At 38.4% G+C, this 14367-nt stretch overlaps 1 protein-coding gene across 6 annotated transcripts in view; it reads right to left on the bottom strand.

Annotated features, from left to right (window-relative positions):
* Window positions 1–14367, bottom strand: part of MME (membrane metalloendopeptidase) — a 155081-nt gene that overhangs the window by 51191 nt on the left and 89523 nt on the right. For all 6 annotated transcript variants that reach the window (XM_003256321.3, XM_003256322.3, XM_003256323.3 and 3 more), the window contains exons 4-8: window positions 9826–9987; window positions 8452–8532; window positions 8258–8353; window positions 8027–8145; window positions 6211–6276 (exon numbers count right to left, since the gene is read on the bottom strand). In XM_003256321.3, the coding sequence (XP_003256369.2) occupies window positions 6211–6276; window positions 8027–8145; window positions 8258–8353; window positions 8452–8532; window positions 9826–9987 (524 nt within the window). The remainder of the gene's footprint in view (window positions 1–6210; window positions 6277–8026; window positions 8146–8257; window positions 8354–8451; window positions 8533–9825; window positions 9988–14367) is intronic.

Genomic DNA, 14367 nt, shown 5'->3' with positions numbered 1-14367 from the left:
GAAGAAAGATAGTCATGATACTAAGACATGTTTTAATCAGTTACATTGGAGTAGTTACCAGGTAACGGAATTCATTAAAAGAAGTGGTGTATTCTACGTAGCTATATTAAATACTTGAGCATCCCAGAAGCTAGTGATACTATATGCTTCCAGTTTTCTGAGAAACTTGACCAGTTTAGCAGACTAGAAGCATCATCCAAAGTTCTTCTGCTTGCCTTATATCAAAGTTCTATATTCTTTAAATACGTCGGTAAGGATAAAGAGACTGGAGCAGAACCAGTTTGTTGAGTCAACAAAGTGCCCAAGATGATCACTGTTATTGTTTTCTCACCTCATCAACAAAAAGCATCATATATATATATATATATATATATATATATATATATGTTGTGTGTATATATATATACACACACACCATATATTTTCATATATATACACCATATATATACACACCATATATATATATGGTGTGTATATATGTATGGTGTATACATATGTGTGTATATATATGGTGTATATATATGATATATATATATTTTCCAATATCAATTTTCCAATATCAATCTACTGAGATTGATATATATATATGGCTTCTTCTCCCTAGCCATGCCCTGTAGCAGTATACCCTGTAGCTTCTACTCTCCAGTTCCTTCCCTGCCTCCTTATGCTCTCAAACTCTAGCCTGAGTGGTTTTCTTACTTTTCTTTTAGTCCTGAAATGCTCTACTCAAGAAATATTTTGTGGATGTATAAACACACAAGTAAAAATAAATCATAGTGGCTTTTGAAGTGTGTGTATATGTGAGGTGTTTCTGTACAGAGCCCTGTAATTGGCACACACAAAGTAGTCCGTAGGGTTGGAAACCACTAACCTCACTTATTCCTCCTTCTCAGACAAACGTCAGTACAGAGCATAAACATATCTATTATCTAATTATGCTCAAATATTTTGGATTCCTAATCTTCAGATTTCCTTATGAAGGAAAACAAAGTAAGATAACAATTGCTCTTGATAAGCTAAGAAGGTAGAGAAAGGGAAGCTTTGAGACCAAGTCCAATTCACCCCCAATACAGAATTCAGACTCTTCTGAAGGTGGGTGATTTCTTGAGAAAATTAAGGTCCTCATTTCTCTCAGTGAATCAATATAGAAGAACTTTCTCACATGAGGTTGCTGGTTGGTTTCATTTAAAAATTTGTGAATGGGAATGGTTATGTTTATGGGCCATGTGTATCTTTCGCATTGTTTTCCTAGCACAGAAATTTATACCTCTGTAAGAAATAGAATTGTTTTGAATCTCCCTACTTCTGTTCTTTGAGATAGCAGTGTGTCATGAAGTAATCTCTTCAGATAATCAGAATACCTCAGAACTCAGGCTCCATCTCTTTAACAAAGATATAGCACAAGAAGCTCCTTGATGAGAACATTTTGAGAACAGTTTTTTAGGAAGAGCAGACACGGTGAATGTGGGCCCTTTTCTGAGGTGATGCAACTGTTCTGTATCACTTTTCCTTTCTAGATTATAATAATAATCAAATATTACAATACAAAAATTCCATTATGAGGGTATCCAAAGCAAAAAAAAAAAAAAGGACTTCTACAAAGTGAAATGATCTTTCTTAGTAATTGTTGGGGCTATTTTCATAGTCGATAAGAAGTTTGGTTTTAAGATTATGGAAGATGATACCTCTGGATGACCTGGATATCTTGGAAGGAAGGATCAAAGAAGCCCTGGGGAAATGGGCTGAGTTAATAATCTGATAAAGGAGACCTATGTGTACTTTTGACTGAAGAGGGAATGTGACCCTCCCTGATCCTCAGCATCTGAGGCATATCTGCAGAAGGTAGACCCCACACTAAAGTTTTAAAATTATAGGCTAAAGTGATGGGCAAGGAAGCCAGCCTTCTCTGGTCTAAGCCCATCTTTCTTTGACAAAAAAAGTTGGTGACCCTATGCCAATTCTCAAAACTTCTCTTGGTTATTTTCAATAAAATAATGTAAACTGCAAATGTATGATACCCATTGATTGTATAAATATACCTCAGGCAAACTGAGTTTAGCAAAGAAGTAACTGGGGATTGAAAAGAGAAAAGAGAATACAGAATTTGTAAAATGCTCAAGAAATGTATGCTATTAGCTGTAGATGCCCTAGAGCTCATGTTTCCCAGAATCAAGGGAAGGAAAAAAGAAGGGCTTCCAAAAGATTGGGTTCTTCTTTCTTTTGTTTCCGCTCTTCCCTGCCATCTTCCCCCTCAATCATTCATTTGCTGATTCTGTAGTATTTAAGGGCCAGAAACTGAGGTAGGTATTAGAAAAAGAGCAAAGGGCATTGAGACACAGCATTGCTTCCACTTAATTTACAGTTTAATAGAAAAAAAGACATTAAATAAAAAGTATACAGAAACCTGGGTGCTAGGAAAACTATATTAGAGGAAAGAGTGTAGGCAGGTGGTGTGTGTGGGGGGCAAGTTCTAGGCAAAGGGAAAAGCATATATAAAAGCCTATACGGGAGAAAATCATTGAAGGCCAATGATACACTGACATTAACATTCCTTCCAGATTTATAACTCCTCTACTGAAGGTAAACTTGTTATTCTACACTTCGCACCATTTTTTGTTCATGAAGCAATAAGACACAAGACAGAAATACTTAAGGTGGTTGACATCTTTCAAAGATAGCAGAGTAGTGGAAAAACTAGAATTAACTTTTATTTGATAGCTTGCTAGAAATGCAGGGGAAACTGAGGGATTGCAGGTGGTAGGGATTAGGAGAGTAGAAAATATCACGGGAAAAATAAGGATAACATTGGAATTCTTACTGTAACTACCCACACTCTCACCCCCATGCCCAAAAGAATGGATTTAAAAAGAGGGAGAGGGTGCAGAAATATTCAGATAATTACCCATTTCTGGGATGACATGTAGCTTTTACTTTATATGCAACTCTCTTCCACTGAAAGGAGATTGCTTACAGCTTGGAGCACTGCCTTAAGAAGAATTTTGAGATCTCAGGTTAGCAGGAAAGAAGGATGTCACCAAAAGTACATAGTGATGGAAGAGGAGCAAGGCGGCAAGCATGCTGCGTGTTTGCTAGTCTGATTCAGATCGTTGAAGAGCACCTAATTTAAGCTGAGAATAACTTCCGGGCTGTAAGTGCCAGTGCAGGTTAGTTTCCTCTATTATTTGCTCATTCAAAGAACTCTACTAGTATGAAGTACCAACTCTTAAGAAATTGTAATAATGTAAGAGAATGAAGAAGAGAGAAGGACCAAAGTTTGCCACTATACTACTGTTCTGCGGAGTCAACGGGCAAACTTCTGAGCCTCAGATTTCTCACTCATGAACTCTATAAACATATTACTGATTCTAGATCTGATCACCACTGTGTTATTTGATCACAAATACAGTATTCCCTAGATCAGTGGATGTAAACTGTGGCAGAGTCTGCTAAATGACATTGGTATATGTACTCCTCATCTTTTAAATGATACGACCTTCCTCTCTGCCAACCAAGTTTTAACAAGGCACAGACATGGCCACTCTGCTCAAGACTACATTTTCCTGCCTCTTTTATATTTAGTTGTGGCCACATGACAATGTTTTAAGCAATGGAATGTATGCAAGTTCTGCACCATTTACATAAAAGTTAACTATTTGTCTACCACTTTCCCTCTTTTCTTCTTCCTGTGGCCTGACATGTGAACAGGGCACTGGTGAACCAACTTTGACCAAATAGACTAAGAAAAACACCAGAGGAGGTTGACGTTAGAGCAACAAAATCAAAGAAAGCTGGCTCCCAGGCATTCCCATGGAGCAGAGCTTCCTGCCTCATCTGGACGGCCTGCCTACTTCCAGACTGGCATGACAGACAGAAGTAAACTTTTTCTTGTTTAAGCTACCGTGTTTTTGTTTTTACTGCTGTGGCTTAGCCAAGACCAGACTAATACGCAAAATCAAGTGCCTACGGGAGCCGAGAAGTCAATATAAATCAATGAATCATGTTGATGAGGACTGTTCAGACCTGGAGAACAAATGCCCTTTCCTTTTTTTTTTTTTTTTTTTTTTTCAGATGGAGTTTTGCTCTTGTTGCCCAGGCTGGAGTCCAACGGCACGATCTTGGCTCACTGCAACCTTTATCTCCTGGGTTCAAGCGATTCTCCTGCCTCAGCCTCCCAAGTTCCCAAGTAGCTAGGATTACAGGCATGTGCCACCACGCCTGGCTAATTGATGGGGTTTCTCCATGGTGGTCAGGCTGGTCTCGATCTCCCGACCTCAGGTGATCCACCTGCCTCGGCCTCCCAAAGTGCTGAGATTACAGGCATGAGCCACCGTGCCCGGCCAATAAATGCCCTTTCTAAAAGAAGCAACCACAACACCACTCTGGCCAATTGCTGCCATATAAGAATGCAAGCTAGGGGCTCCAATTCTACTGATTTACTAAGAAATCTGGATTTTCAAATGAAATCTTTCAATTTTGAAAAATATTGGCAACTAATTCAAAATTAAAAAAGAAAACACTACAGGTTTAACAAAAATGCTTCCATATCAGATTCAAGCCAAAGACTGCCAGTTTGTGACCTGTTTGAGATTATGGGATAGCATTGAGTATAAAATGCAAAAATACAACATCTTAACAACTAAAAAAAAAAACTTTTACTGCCTTAAATATATACATTGACTGCCAGGTATACCTTGACATCAGAATTAAAATGTAAAAAAAAATAGGTATCATAGGATTTGAAAAATTTGATATAAGAACACAATCCTAAATATGAAAAGCATCCCAGTTCATGGTGATAAAAATGTACAATAGTGAACCAAAATTCCTCAATCACTTTCAAATCTGTAACAGAAAGCAGCTGCATAGCTCTTAAAGCCAGTAGCTGTACCCCACACAGTAATTAAATTGTACTGAACTCAAATATCCCACACCCATGTATTTATCTGTGCTATTAATTGTGGCCTTTGATGATATATCTTTTTCTTCATTTCAGTGTTGTGCAGTCATTCAAAAAGGTACCTTACAGTGAATTCATTCCATGTTATTTGAACTTCATAATTCGGCAAAATAAATGCCAATCATAAACATATTTAGCTAGTAATTTTAACTAAAACGTAATTTTAGTCACATCACTACACTGTGAGCCATTAGGATCATCAAAGATAACTTACTTTTGAGCTACAAAATAATTATAAGACAAACCTTTGTAGAACCAACACCTTTCCCCAATATCTAATAATGTGTAAGATTATTAGTTTTGTCTCCTGTTGTTCCTTACTTCTGTAAGAAGAGCACGTGGGCCAGGTGTGGTGGCTCACACCTGTAATCCCAGCACTTTGGGGGGCCGAGACGGGTGGATCACAAGGTCAGGAGTTCGAGACCACACTGGCCAAGATGGTGAAACCCCATCTCTACTAAAAATACAAAAATTAGCTGGGCGCAATGGCGGGCGCCTGTAATCCCAGGTACTCAGAAGGCTGAGGCTGGGAGAATTGCTTGAACCAGCGAGGTAGAGGTTGCAGTGAGCCAAGATCACGCCACTGCACTCTAGCCTGGGTGACAGGACAGGACAGAGCAAGACTCCATCTCAAAAAAAAAAAAAAAAAAAAAGAGCACGTGAACAATCAGCCCAAGGGAGGCAAGGTTGTGAGACAATAAGAAAGCACTCCAGAACATCCAAACGTCCACTATGGGATATGATGCCCACTGGCTACCTGGTCAATGTTAGAGTCACAAGGTAGCTGCAAAAGTTTGTCTGAGCCCAATGTCACTACCTGCATAATTCTCTGAAAGTCAAATCAGATGGTTCTAGAAGGATGCTGCAGAGTGTATCTCATTGACCCTCTGGTCCTCACCAGCACCACCCTAGACCATGATAAATCTGTTCATTTTTTAAATAATGCAGTTTACAGGTGGATTAAAATATTTTGAATTAACTTTTCAAAATCGATCATATGATTTAAATACCAAAATCCAAGATACAAATAAGGAATTTCAAGTTTCCTAGTTTTTTAAAATACCTTCATTCATTCTATTGAGAATGTTCATTCTATCAAAGACAGCTCACTATTATGTGTGATTTTAAGTCCCTGTCATGAATGAAAAACATCAGAGGGCTAAATTTAATTTGGCTTCATCTTTTTCATTACTGATAAGTTTACAGCAGATCGTTCTGTAGTTTGGTTTTGGTTATTTTCTTTTTCTTTTTACCTCTTTATAGATTCCAGTGCATTCATAGTAATCTCTAGAAGGGAGGCCAAGTCGAGGTTGGTCAATCTATAAAAAATATACATAAAAGAAAATAAATCATTCAGTGAATATAGAAAAGTTAGCAAAATATAAGCATGCCTATCTATGTATGTGAAAGATCCTACTCTTGCTGTTTATGGGGTAACCATCAGACACTGAGTAAATACCCAGTTAGGAAATGGTTTCTACGCTACTTGTAAGTGTTACACCAACAGGCAGTTAGATAATCTGGAGGACTGTGCTGCAGATATTTAAGGAAAACAAAAGAAAGTGAACAAACGATTTACTAAGAGGGATTTTTAATGCAGAGCAGAAGGGGCAGGTGAACAAAAATATGTTAGATTCTAGGACGTGGAAATTTCTAAATTACACATTCACAGATTTCCCAGCTTCCTGAGAGTCTAATGTGCTCCCCTGGGAACATTCTCATCTGCTTCCATCCTTAGTTGGGATCCCCTTTCATTGGTGGGAGTGGGTTAATATTCTCCAAGTTGATTTGGATGGATGGGGAGAAGGGGAGGAGAAGTGGAAAACCTCTAAGGTAACTCCAGAATCTTTTAGCTAATGTAACTTGTGCCAGAAAATGTTTTTCAAGATTCTCTACCCTAAGGGAATGGAGGTGACTTCTCCTTGGTTCTCCCCAAAGCTGCTCTGCTCAGAAGAACCTCAGTAGACCCAGAGAGCAGTTAAGGGTGGGAAAGAGGAAACTCAGTTCTGCGCTAATGTGTCTGGTCCATCTTTAATACCCAAGTGAGAGCCACCTGGGCATACTTGCAGCTTTGCAAGACTGTTTCCTACTCACTGCATGGCAACATGAGTGTGGAGGCGAAACAGAGCATTTCTGGGTTAAAGAGAGAATCCTAGCAGCTGTGGAAAGCCTAGGCCAATACAAAAGAAAACATAACCCAAAGAACTGGTATGGAAAGAGCCAGAAGATATCTCCACATGAAGGGCCCTGATCCTTCCCCACCCCCTGGTCCTCAAGGTGATCCTGCAAGGAGAAAGTTTCAGAAGAGAGAGAGTCCAGTGCAGGAGATTTGGGTTCAATTCCTTTCATGATTTTAACAAAAATGACCATAAAGATTTATGCAATAGTGACAGATATGATTAGGTGATTCAGTAGCCTGCATGTTTTTGCATAATTTCTTGTACAGGAAACCAAAAAAAAAAAAAGGAAGAAAGAAAAACTCTTTAAATTTTTCAGTACATTCCAAACATATTCATTAATCTAGTCTTAGGCGACACCTAAATCAAATTGTTTACATTTGTAAAAATACAATAAATCCATTTTAAAAGAAAGGCATTTTATTTACCTTTAGTTGAGAAAAAAGTACAGATACTCTTTAGTAAGGAAAAAAAATGGTGTTTAAAATCCCTTTTCTGTGTTCTTTTTGAAAGCAATTATTAGTTTTTGGTTTCCAGACCTGCATTACTTCTATAAACCAAAGCATGCTCCTTTCAAGTACTATACAAAGAAATTAGGAACTTTTTCTGAATAGGAGGGGCCTGGAGCCCTTCTTATCATTTGTTTTGTGAAGGGAGAGGTATCTAAAATAGAGGTAGCAGAAGCAAGGGGTGAATGTCTAAAACACGGCATTAAGAAAATACTTTCAAAATTGGGACTCCAGGTATCAGGGACAGAGCATGAATATACTACCTCCTTGCTTATTCAATTCAACTGAAAATAGCATTATTTCTGAATATCAATAACAACAATGTGTGTGGAAGTTTTATTACAATTTAAAGGTAACTTTAGTTATTTGACACACAAACTTACATGAATTACATGATTCACAGAATTCTTATCATCAGTGCCAACAAACAAATTAATAAGGACTTTTTTCCCATATTTAGAATTCAGTTGTGCAATAGCTTTTTCAGCTGTCCAAGAAGCACCTAAAGCAATAAAAGATAAAATATATCTTTAGAAGCTTTAGTTCACTAATGATATTATAATAACATAGATTTTACGTGGAAATTACTGTTTTTAGTAGGAAAATTGCCTTACCATATTTTTGCTCCCAGTTTTCTGTTGCTACTGGCCACCCATATATGTCTGGTAACAGTTTGAGTAGAGGTTCTCCACCTCTGCGATCAATAGCAGCTTTTGAAAACAACAAACATAAATTCAATTAGAAATCTAGGCATAGTTTGGCACCAATATATGTATACTCCTAATGAAATCAAATGAAGAGCACTTACATTCATTTATACAAGACCTGTACAATGTTTTTGCTTTCTGCACTGCTACTATATCTTCAGTTTTAGGTTCTTGAAGGACATCTGAAATAGGACATTTAATAAAATGCATCAACATAATTGCTCATTTGCAGTAATTAACATTTGCAAGGTGGGTTCAGTTAAAAAAAACCTCGCTTTTCTGGAGGTACATTCATCTCCTACCCCCAGTTCCAAAACATTATAGGAAAAACCAAACCCCTTACCAGATTATCATTCCTAGCACAGAACTGGGAGTCAGTTTAATCAGCCAATTTAGATGAAAGTCCTTTTGACTAGATTATCTTTTTTTTTTTTATGAACAGTGATGCATACGGCTCTGCCATAGGTAACAGTTACTTTTCTTGAAATTGAGATTAAAAAGAAAACAATAACACAGAGGAATTTGGAATTTAGTATGAATAGTCCTTTTGATGGCTGGAAAATAATTATCTTTGTGTGACTGTACTGTTCACGCTCCAAATGAATGAATTGAATTGTCCTACTTGTTTCAATGTTAAAAAGTAGCAAAAATTGTTCTTCTACAAAATAACTTCTAGAAGAGGGGAGAACAGAGAACAGAGGATAGGAGGGACTTGGCTAGATTTCCTAACTTCCCAGGGAGACAGTCTTAGCCAGGTTAGAATATACCTATGCTGGGAAGGCAAATCTTAGCAACATCTTACAGTGACTTTAACACAGGGTTTGGGTAGGGAGACTACAGAAGTAGGTTTCTGTGCCAATCATTTAATTTTTTTTCTTCTGTAAAATGGCATAAAACTACCATCTTGGCTGGGCATAGTGGTTCATGCCTGTAATCCCAGCACTTTGGGAGGCCAAGGCTGGTGGATCACCTGAGGTCAGGAGTTTGAGACCAGCTTGGCCAACATGGTGAAATCCCGTCTCTACTAAAAATACAAAAATTAGCTGGGCGTAATGGCAGGTGCCTACAATCCCAGCTACTTGGGAGGCTGAGGCAGGAGAATCGCTTAAACCTGGGAGGCAGAGGTTGCAGTGAGTTGAGATAGCGCCATTGCACTCCAGCCTGGTTGACAAGAGCAAAACTCCATCTCAAAAAACAAACAAACAAACAAAAAACCAAACCTGCCATCTCTCGGGATGATACAGCTTTATTATTTGCATACCTACAAATGAAAGCAGGAATGCTAAGAGATGTCAACACGTTAATTTCAGCGTCTGCCACTATCAGAGTGACTTGGTGGTGGTACACAAATCCTGGAAGGATTACTAACTTTTTAATCTTCTGTGACATTCCTTGTAATGGCTAACAATTGTATATTTAAAAAATGAACATATTAAGAGAGAAATCTTTGATGCACAGACACAATCTCTACTAACCTTTCAAAACGACTTCTAGTTCATCTCTTAAAATGTCAAAGTTGCCGTAACGGGAGCTGGTCTCAGGAATGACATTGCGTTTCAACCAGCCTCCGCAGGCATATTTGAAAAAGTCTGTACAAGGCTCAGCGGTGGCATCCATGTTTTGGATCAGTCGAGCAGCTGCAAGAGCAGAGAAAACGCTAGATAAAATGATGGGTTTATTTCTTAAGAGGCTTAAAAAGAGAAAAAGGCTTATTGCTCCCTTTTGATTGCATCAATTTGTCGGATGCTCCATTTTCTTTTTTATATGAGTCAATTCAGGGGGATGAGGAATACTATCTGTGTATAGTTCTCTTTTCCTTCACTATAGTTGGTTCGTTTTATTTTGAACTGTGTGGGTCCTTCCACCCTGGGTCCCACAGCCTTCCCACCCCACCCCCTAATAACTAAGTTTCTGGCTAGTTCCTATCTCAGAAGAACGAAGAATAGCGGTCTACTTTGAGTTGGCCATCCTGCGCCTGAGGTTAGTATGCCATTCTTTACTCTGATAACTTTAGTTGCCAACTCTGCTCTTCAAAGCGCTGTGACTTTTGAATGTCTCTGAGACTCCAAGTCATGGGAGATTGTTAATGAACTGTTATCATTTTAGAAAGGATCTGAAGCCACTGTTATTACTTCCTGGACCTTGCTCAAATAAATTTGTAATTCAAATTTGACATCCAATTTGCATTTGTTTATATAGAGTCTGTCATTATAAAACTGGCTGTAAGCTTATTAGTTTTTCTTAGGTCCACTTTTATCTTTCAGGACTATGATGAAAATGCAAATCAACCAACACTGAGTATTTACAATCAAGACACTGACTCTGCTAGGAGCTGCAATTGATAGAAAGATGTATAAAATAGAGATTATTACCAATGAAGAGGAGAATATGGCCCAATACCCATAATGTCTACACCCGGAACAGAGAAAGTTCTGCTCCTGCCCTCCCCACTTTCAGTCTCATACAAGTTGAACTGTTTTGCAATGAAAACGAAAGAGCAATTGAGAATTCACCTGTATCAAGAGAATATAACCTCTCAGATGAGCTTTTGAAAATACTTCACTTTCTGAATTAATTAATTTATTAAAAACTTCAAACAATTGCTGAGCTGTGTGGATTTTTTAAACTTGGTATGGTAAACATGGTTTCCAGCTGAGCCTCAAGCCCCCACTTTGAATCACCTTTTTGACATGTTTGCTTGTCTCAGGACCCAGCTCTTTAAAACAAAACGCTCAGGACTGTTACCAAACCAGTCCTCTCATGATTTTTATGCCTTAGTATACAGCACAGTTGCTATCATAGCCTCCTGGATTTGAAACTTTAGGTAAAACTGTATTTCTATTTCCGCTTAGTTTACTGGTAATTCCTTTGCCCCTCTTCCATACCTCTCATTCGGATTGGTACCTGGTTTATATCATCATTCCTTTTTGACTAGAAGTCACTCAGTTCTTCATCTTGATATATTCTACACATCTTTCACAAACCAAACTTCCCAAAAGACTCTTTGACACTGGCCACAACCTTGCTGAATAATGTCTGTGGCTTGACATTTCCCAGGTTAAATTATAAAAGCTTGGCAGGGCACGGTGGCTCACACCCGTAATTCCAGCACTTTGGGAGTTCGATACCAGCCTGGCCAACATGATGAAACACCAATTCTACTAAAAATACAAAAGTTAGCTGCCTATGGTGGCAGGCACCTGTAGTCCCAGCTACTCAGGAGGCTAAAGCAGGAGAATCGCTTGAACTCGGGAGGTGGAGGTTGCAGTGAACCAAGATAGCGCCACTGCACTCCAGCCTGGGTGACAGAGAGAGACTATCTCAGAAATAAAAATAATATCCTTAATTTGGTTTCCAAACCTTTACCAGATTAAATGTATCACCCTACCTTCCCCTTTTCCTCTTTTGATGTTTTATGCAAACTCTGTTCCAACCAGATGGGCCTCGTCAATGTGTCACAAACACTCCTTGTATTTGCTTAGTCCTGTGCCTTTGCTTTAAACTCCTCATCCCACAGCTTTGATTGTCCCTGTCATTCTTTCCTAATTCTACCCATCATTCAACGTTCAGCTCATGTTCCATCTCTTCCCTGATGCTTCTGTGACTCCAAACTTCAAGGAATATTTCTCTTGACTCCTGAGAGCTCATTGCCTCATTCTGTCTTCAATGTGAGACTACTTTGAGTTTTTCATTGTAAATACCTACTCTGTCTACCTAACCATTTTGTTGATGTGATTAATCTCTTTGTATCACCTAGCACCCAAGTAACAGGGGTGCAATTATGTTTATGTGTGACTGAATCATCTATGAGTCTTCTTACCACCTTCTCTTACAGCCCATCACTCACCTCCTCTCCCCTCCCCACAGAGGTCAGATTAGTTCTCGGTTCATTGCCTCCAAAGTCCATTCCATCTTTCCCATTATTTCCATTCTGTCTCAAGCCATCTTTCTCTCAGACTCTATTTGTGCCCTTTTGACAAAGTTGTGGCTCCAGGCCTCTTCTTACCCATGCCCATTCTGTACTCCACAGGCAGATTCATGTTCTCAAAATACTTCAGATTGTCATTTTCCACTCCAAAGTTTTCAATACCATCCTTTTGCAATCATAAGAAAATCCATATTCCATAGCACATTCTAACACTAATAGAACTAATGAAGCTTCTCCTTTGCTACTTTCTCATATGAGCCATCTGTCACAGTTAAATGAGTATATTCGGTTTCTGTGAGACACCTTATGGTTTTCTGCCTCTGTAACTTTGACCATGTTACCCAGCCCCGACACGTACTAGTAAATATTATTTCATATTATTTCATTTTGGAATTTCAGGCATTTTCAAAGCCCATTCCAAATACTTCTTTATGAAAGACTGGCCTGACAAAAGTCTGTATCAGCTCACAACATATTCTTTTTTTGCATGCAAATTCATTATCTCCTCACCTGGACTGTGGCTCTGTGAAAAATAGAAAATGCATATTCTCTCTCACAGAGCCTAACACTGTGCTCAGTCAAGACTTGCCAGTAAAAACTCCAACTTTAACACCTCAGTTAAAGACTAGGAAACTGATCTAAAAAAGGTAGAGAGAAAAAGCAATTCCCTTGAATTTTGAAGGAAATAAAAATATGATAATGGGAAAGGTGAAAAATAAAGATCCTAAATACACAGAGGATTATTATGTAAAGTGAAAAACCAGAAAACTAGAGCCTGAAAGAAGTGCTAACTACAGACATTCTAAGAACACACTTAGCAATATATAACTCTTCTCTTTTAAGATACTTAAAAACATTTACAGTGAATGTTGTGAAGGCTATGCCATTTGGAGGAGGCACTTCCATTTTCTTCCCCTTCCTGGGGAAATGAATGACTTCTGTCACGACATCACAGAGCAATAAACTCTACTCAGAAAAGTAGTGAACAAGTAATGAACAAGCAGAACGAACAAGGAGAGCATGAACAAGCCCCACTGCCTATTTGGAAATACCACCGGTCCTTAAACACTCTGAATAAAAAGGGTGGCTGGAGGTTTCAGTTCTCTGATCATGAGTGCAAATTCTCCATCTGTAAAAGCAACTGTACTTCCCACATCTCCCAGGAGGCAAAAAGTACAGTTAAATTACTTGCATCTGCACAACAAACCAAAGAAATAACACTCGGTTTGTGAGGGATGTGCAGAGCAGAGAGAGGAAGAGGCAACTTTGCTAACTCCTTCCAGGGCCACTCTAAAAATTTCCCTTTGACCAGAGAGGTTGTCTGAGCATGGATGCATCCAATCACTTCAAAGAGCGCTCTCTGTTCTGATGAATATTTTGGGGCCATGGGCCAAGGCAAGTCACGGGCTAGCACTTTTATGCTGGGTCTTTGATCAACCTTCCTTTAATCTCTTATCGTGGGTTTGATTCTCATTTTGCACCTTATCCTCTGGACCTCCTCTGTGCTGACTTTTCTTTGAAGTCAGCGGTAGACTTGAGGGTAGAAGGCCGTAGGAAACAGACGTACAACTGTCAAACTGGTTGTAATTGTTTTTATGTTTTGTACTTTGTTTTGAATTACTCAACCTCTCCACATAGCCACACCTGGGCTCTTCAGATGTTTCCTTATCTGTGGGTCTCTGACATCTGAGTAAACAAATGTGGTTTAAAACCAGACTAAATTGTTCACCTTAATAAGCAGATATAAAAAAAATAATGTAGTAAAGGCAAATGTATTGACATGGAATGTTGTTGACCAGATATTATAAAGTGAAAGAGCATATACTATGATTTTTTACAATCTGTATAAAAAATCTAGAAGGATATATACTAACATATTTACAGCAGTTAGATCTGGGTGGAGGGATTAAGAGTGTGTTTAATTTTGTATTATTTGCTTACCTTTATTTTCCAATTTGTATTAGATGAACATACATTACTTTTGCAATAAGGGAAAAATTTATTTTTAATTTAAGAAAATGGTCACACAAAGACAAGAAAAGTAATCTTCTATTAATAATGAGCTTATTTCTTACAAATGACAATTCTG

Source organism: Nomascus leucogenys, chromosome 11 (assembly GCF_006542625.1).
Source record: "Nomascus leucogenys isolate Asia chromosome 11, Asia_NLE_v1, whole genome shotgun sequence".
Taxonomy (NCBI): Eukaryota; Metazoa; Chordata; class Mammalia; order Primates; family Hylobatidae; genus Nomascus; species Nomascus leucogenys.
The sequence above is the reverse complement of the archived record's forward strand: the minus strand, read 5'-3'. Positions and strand labels throughout refer to the sequence as shown.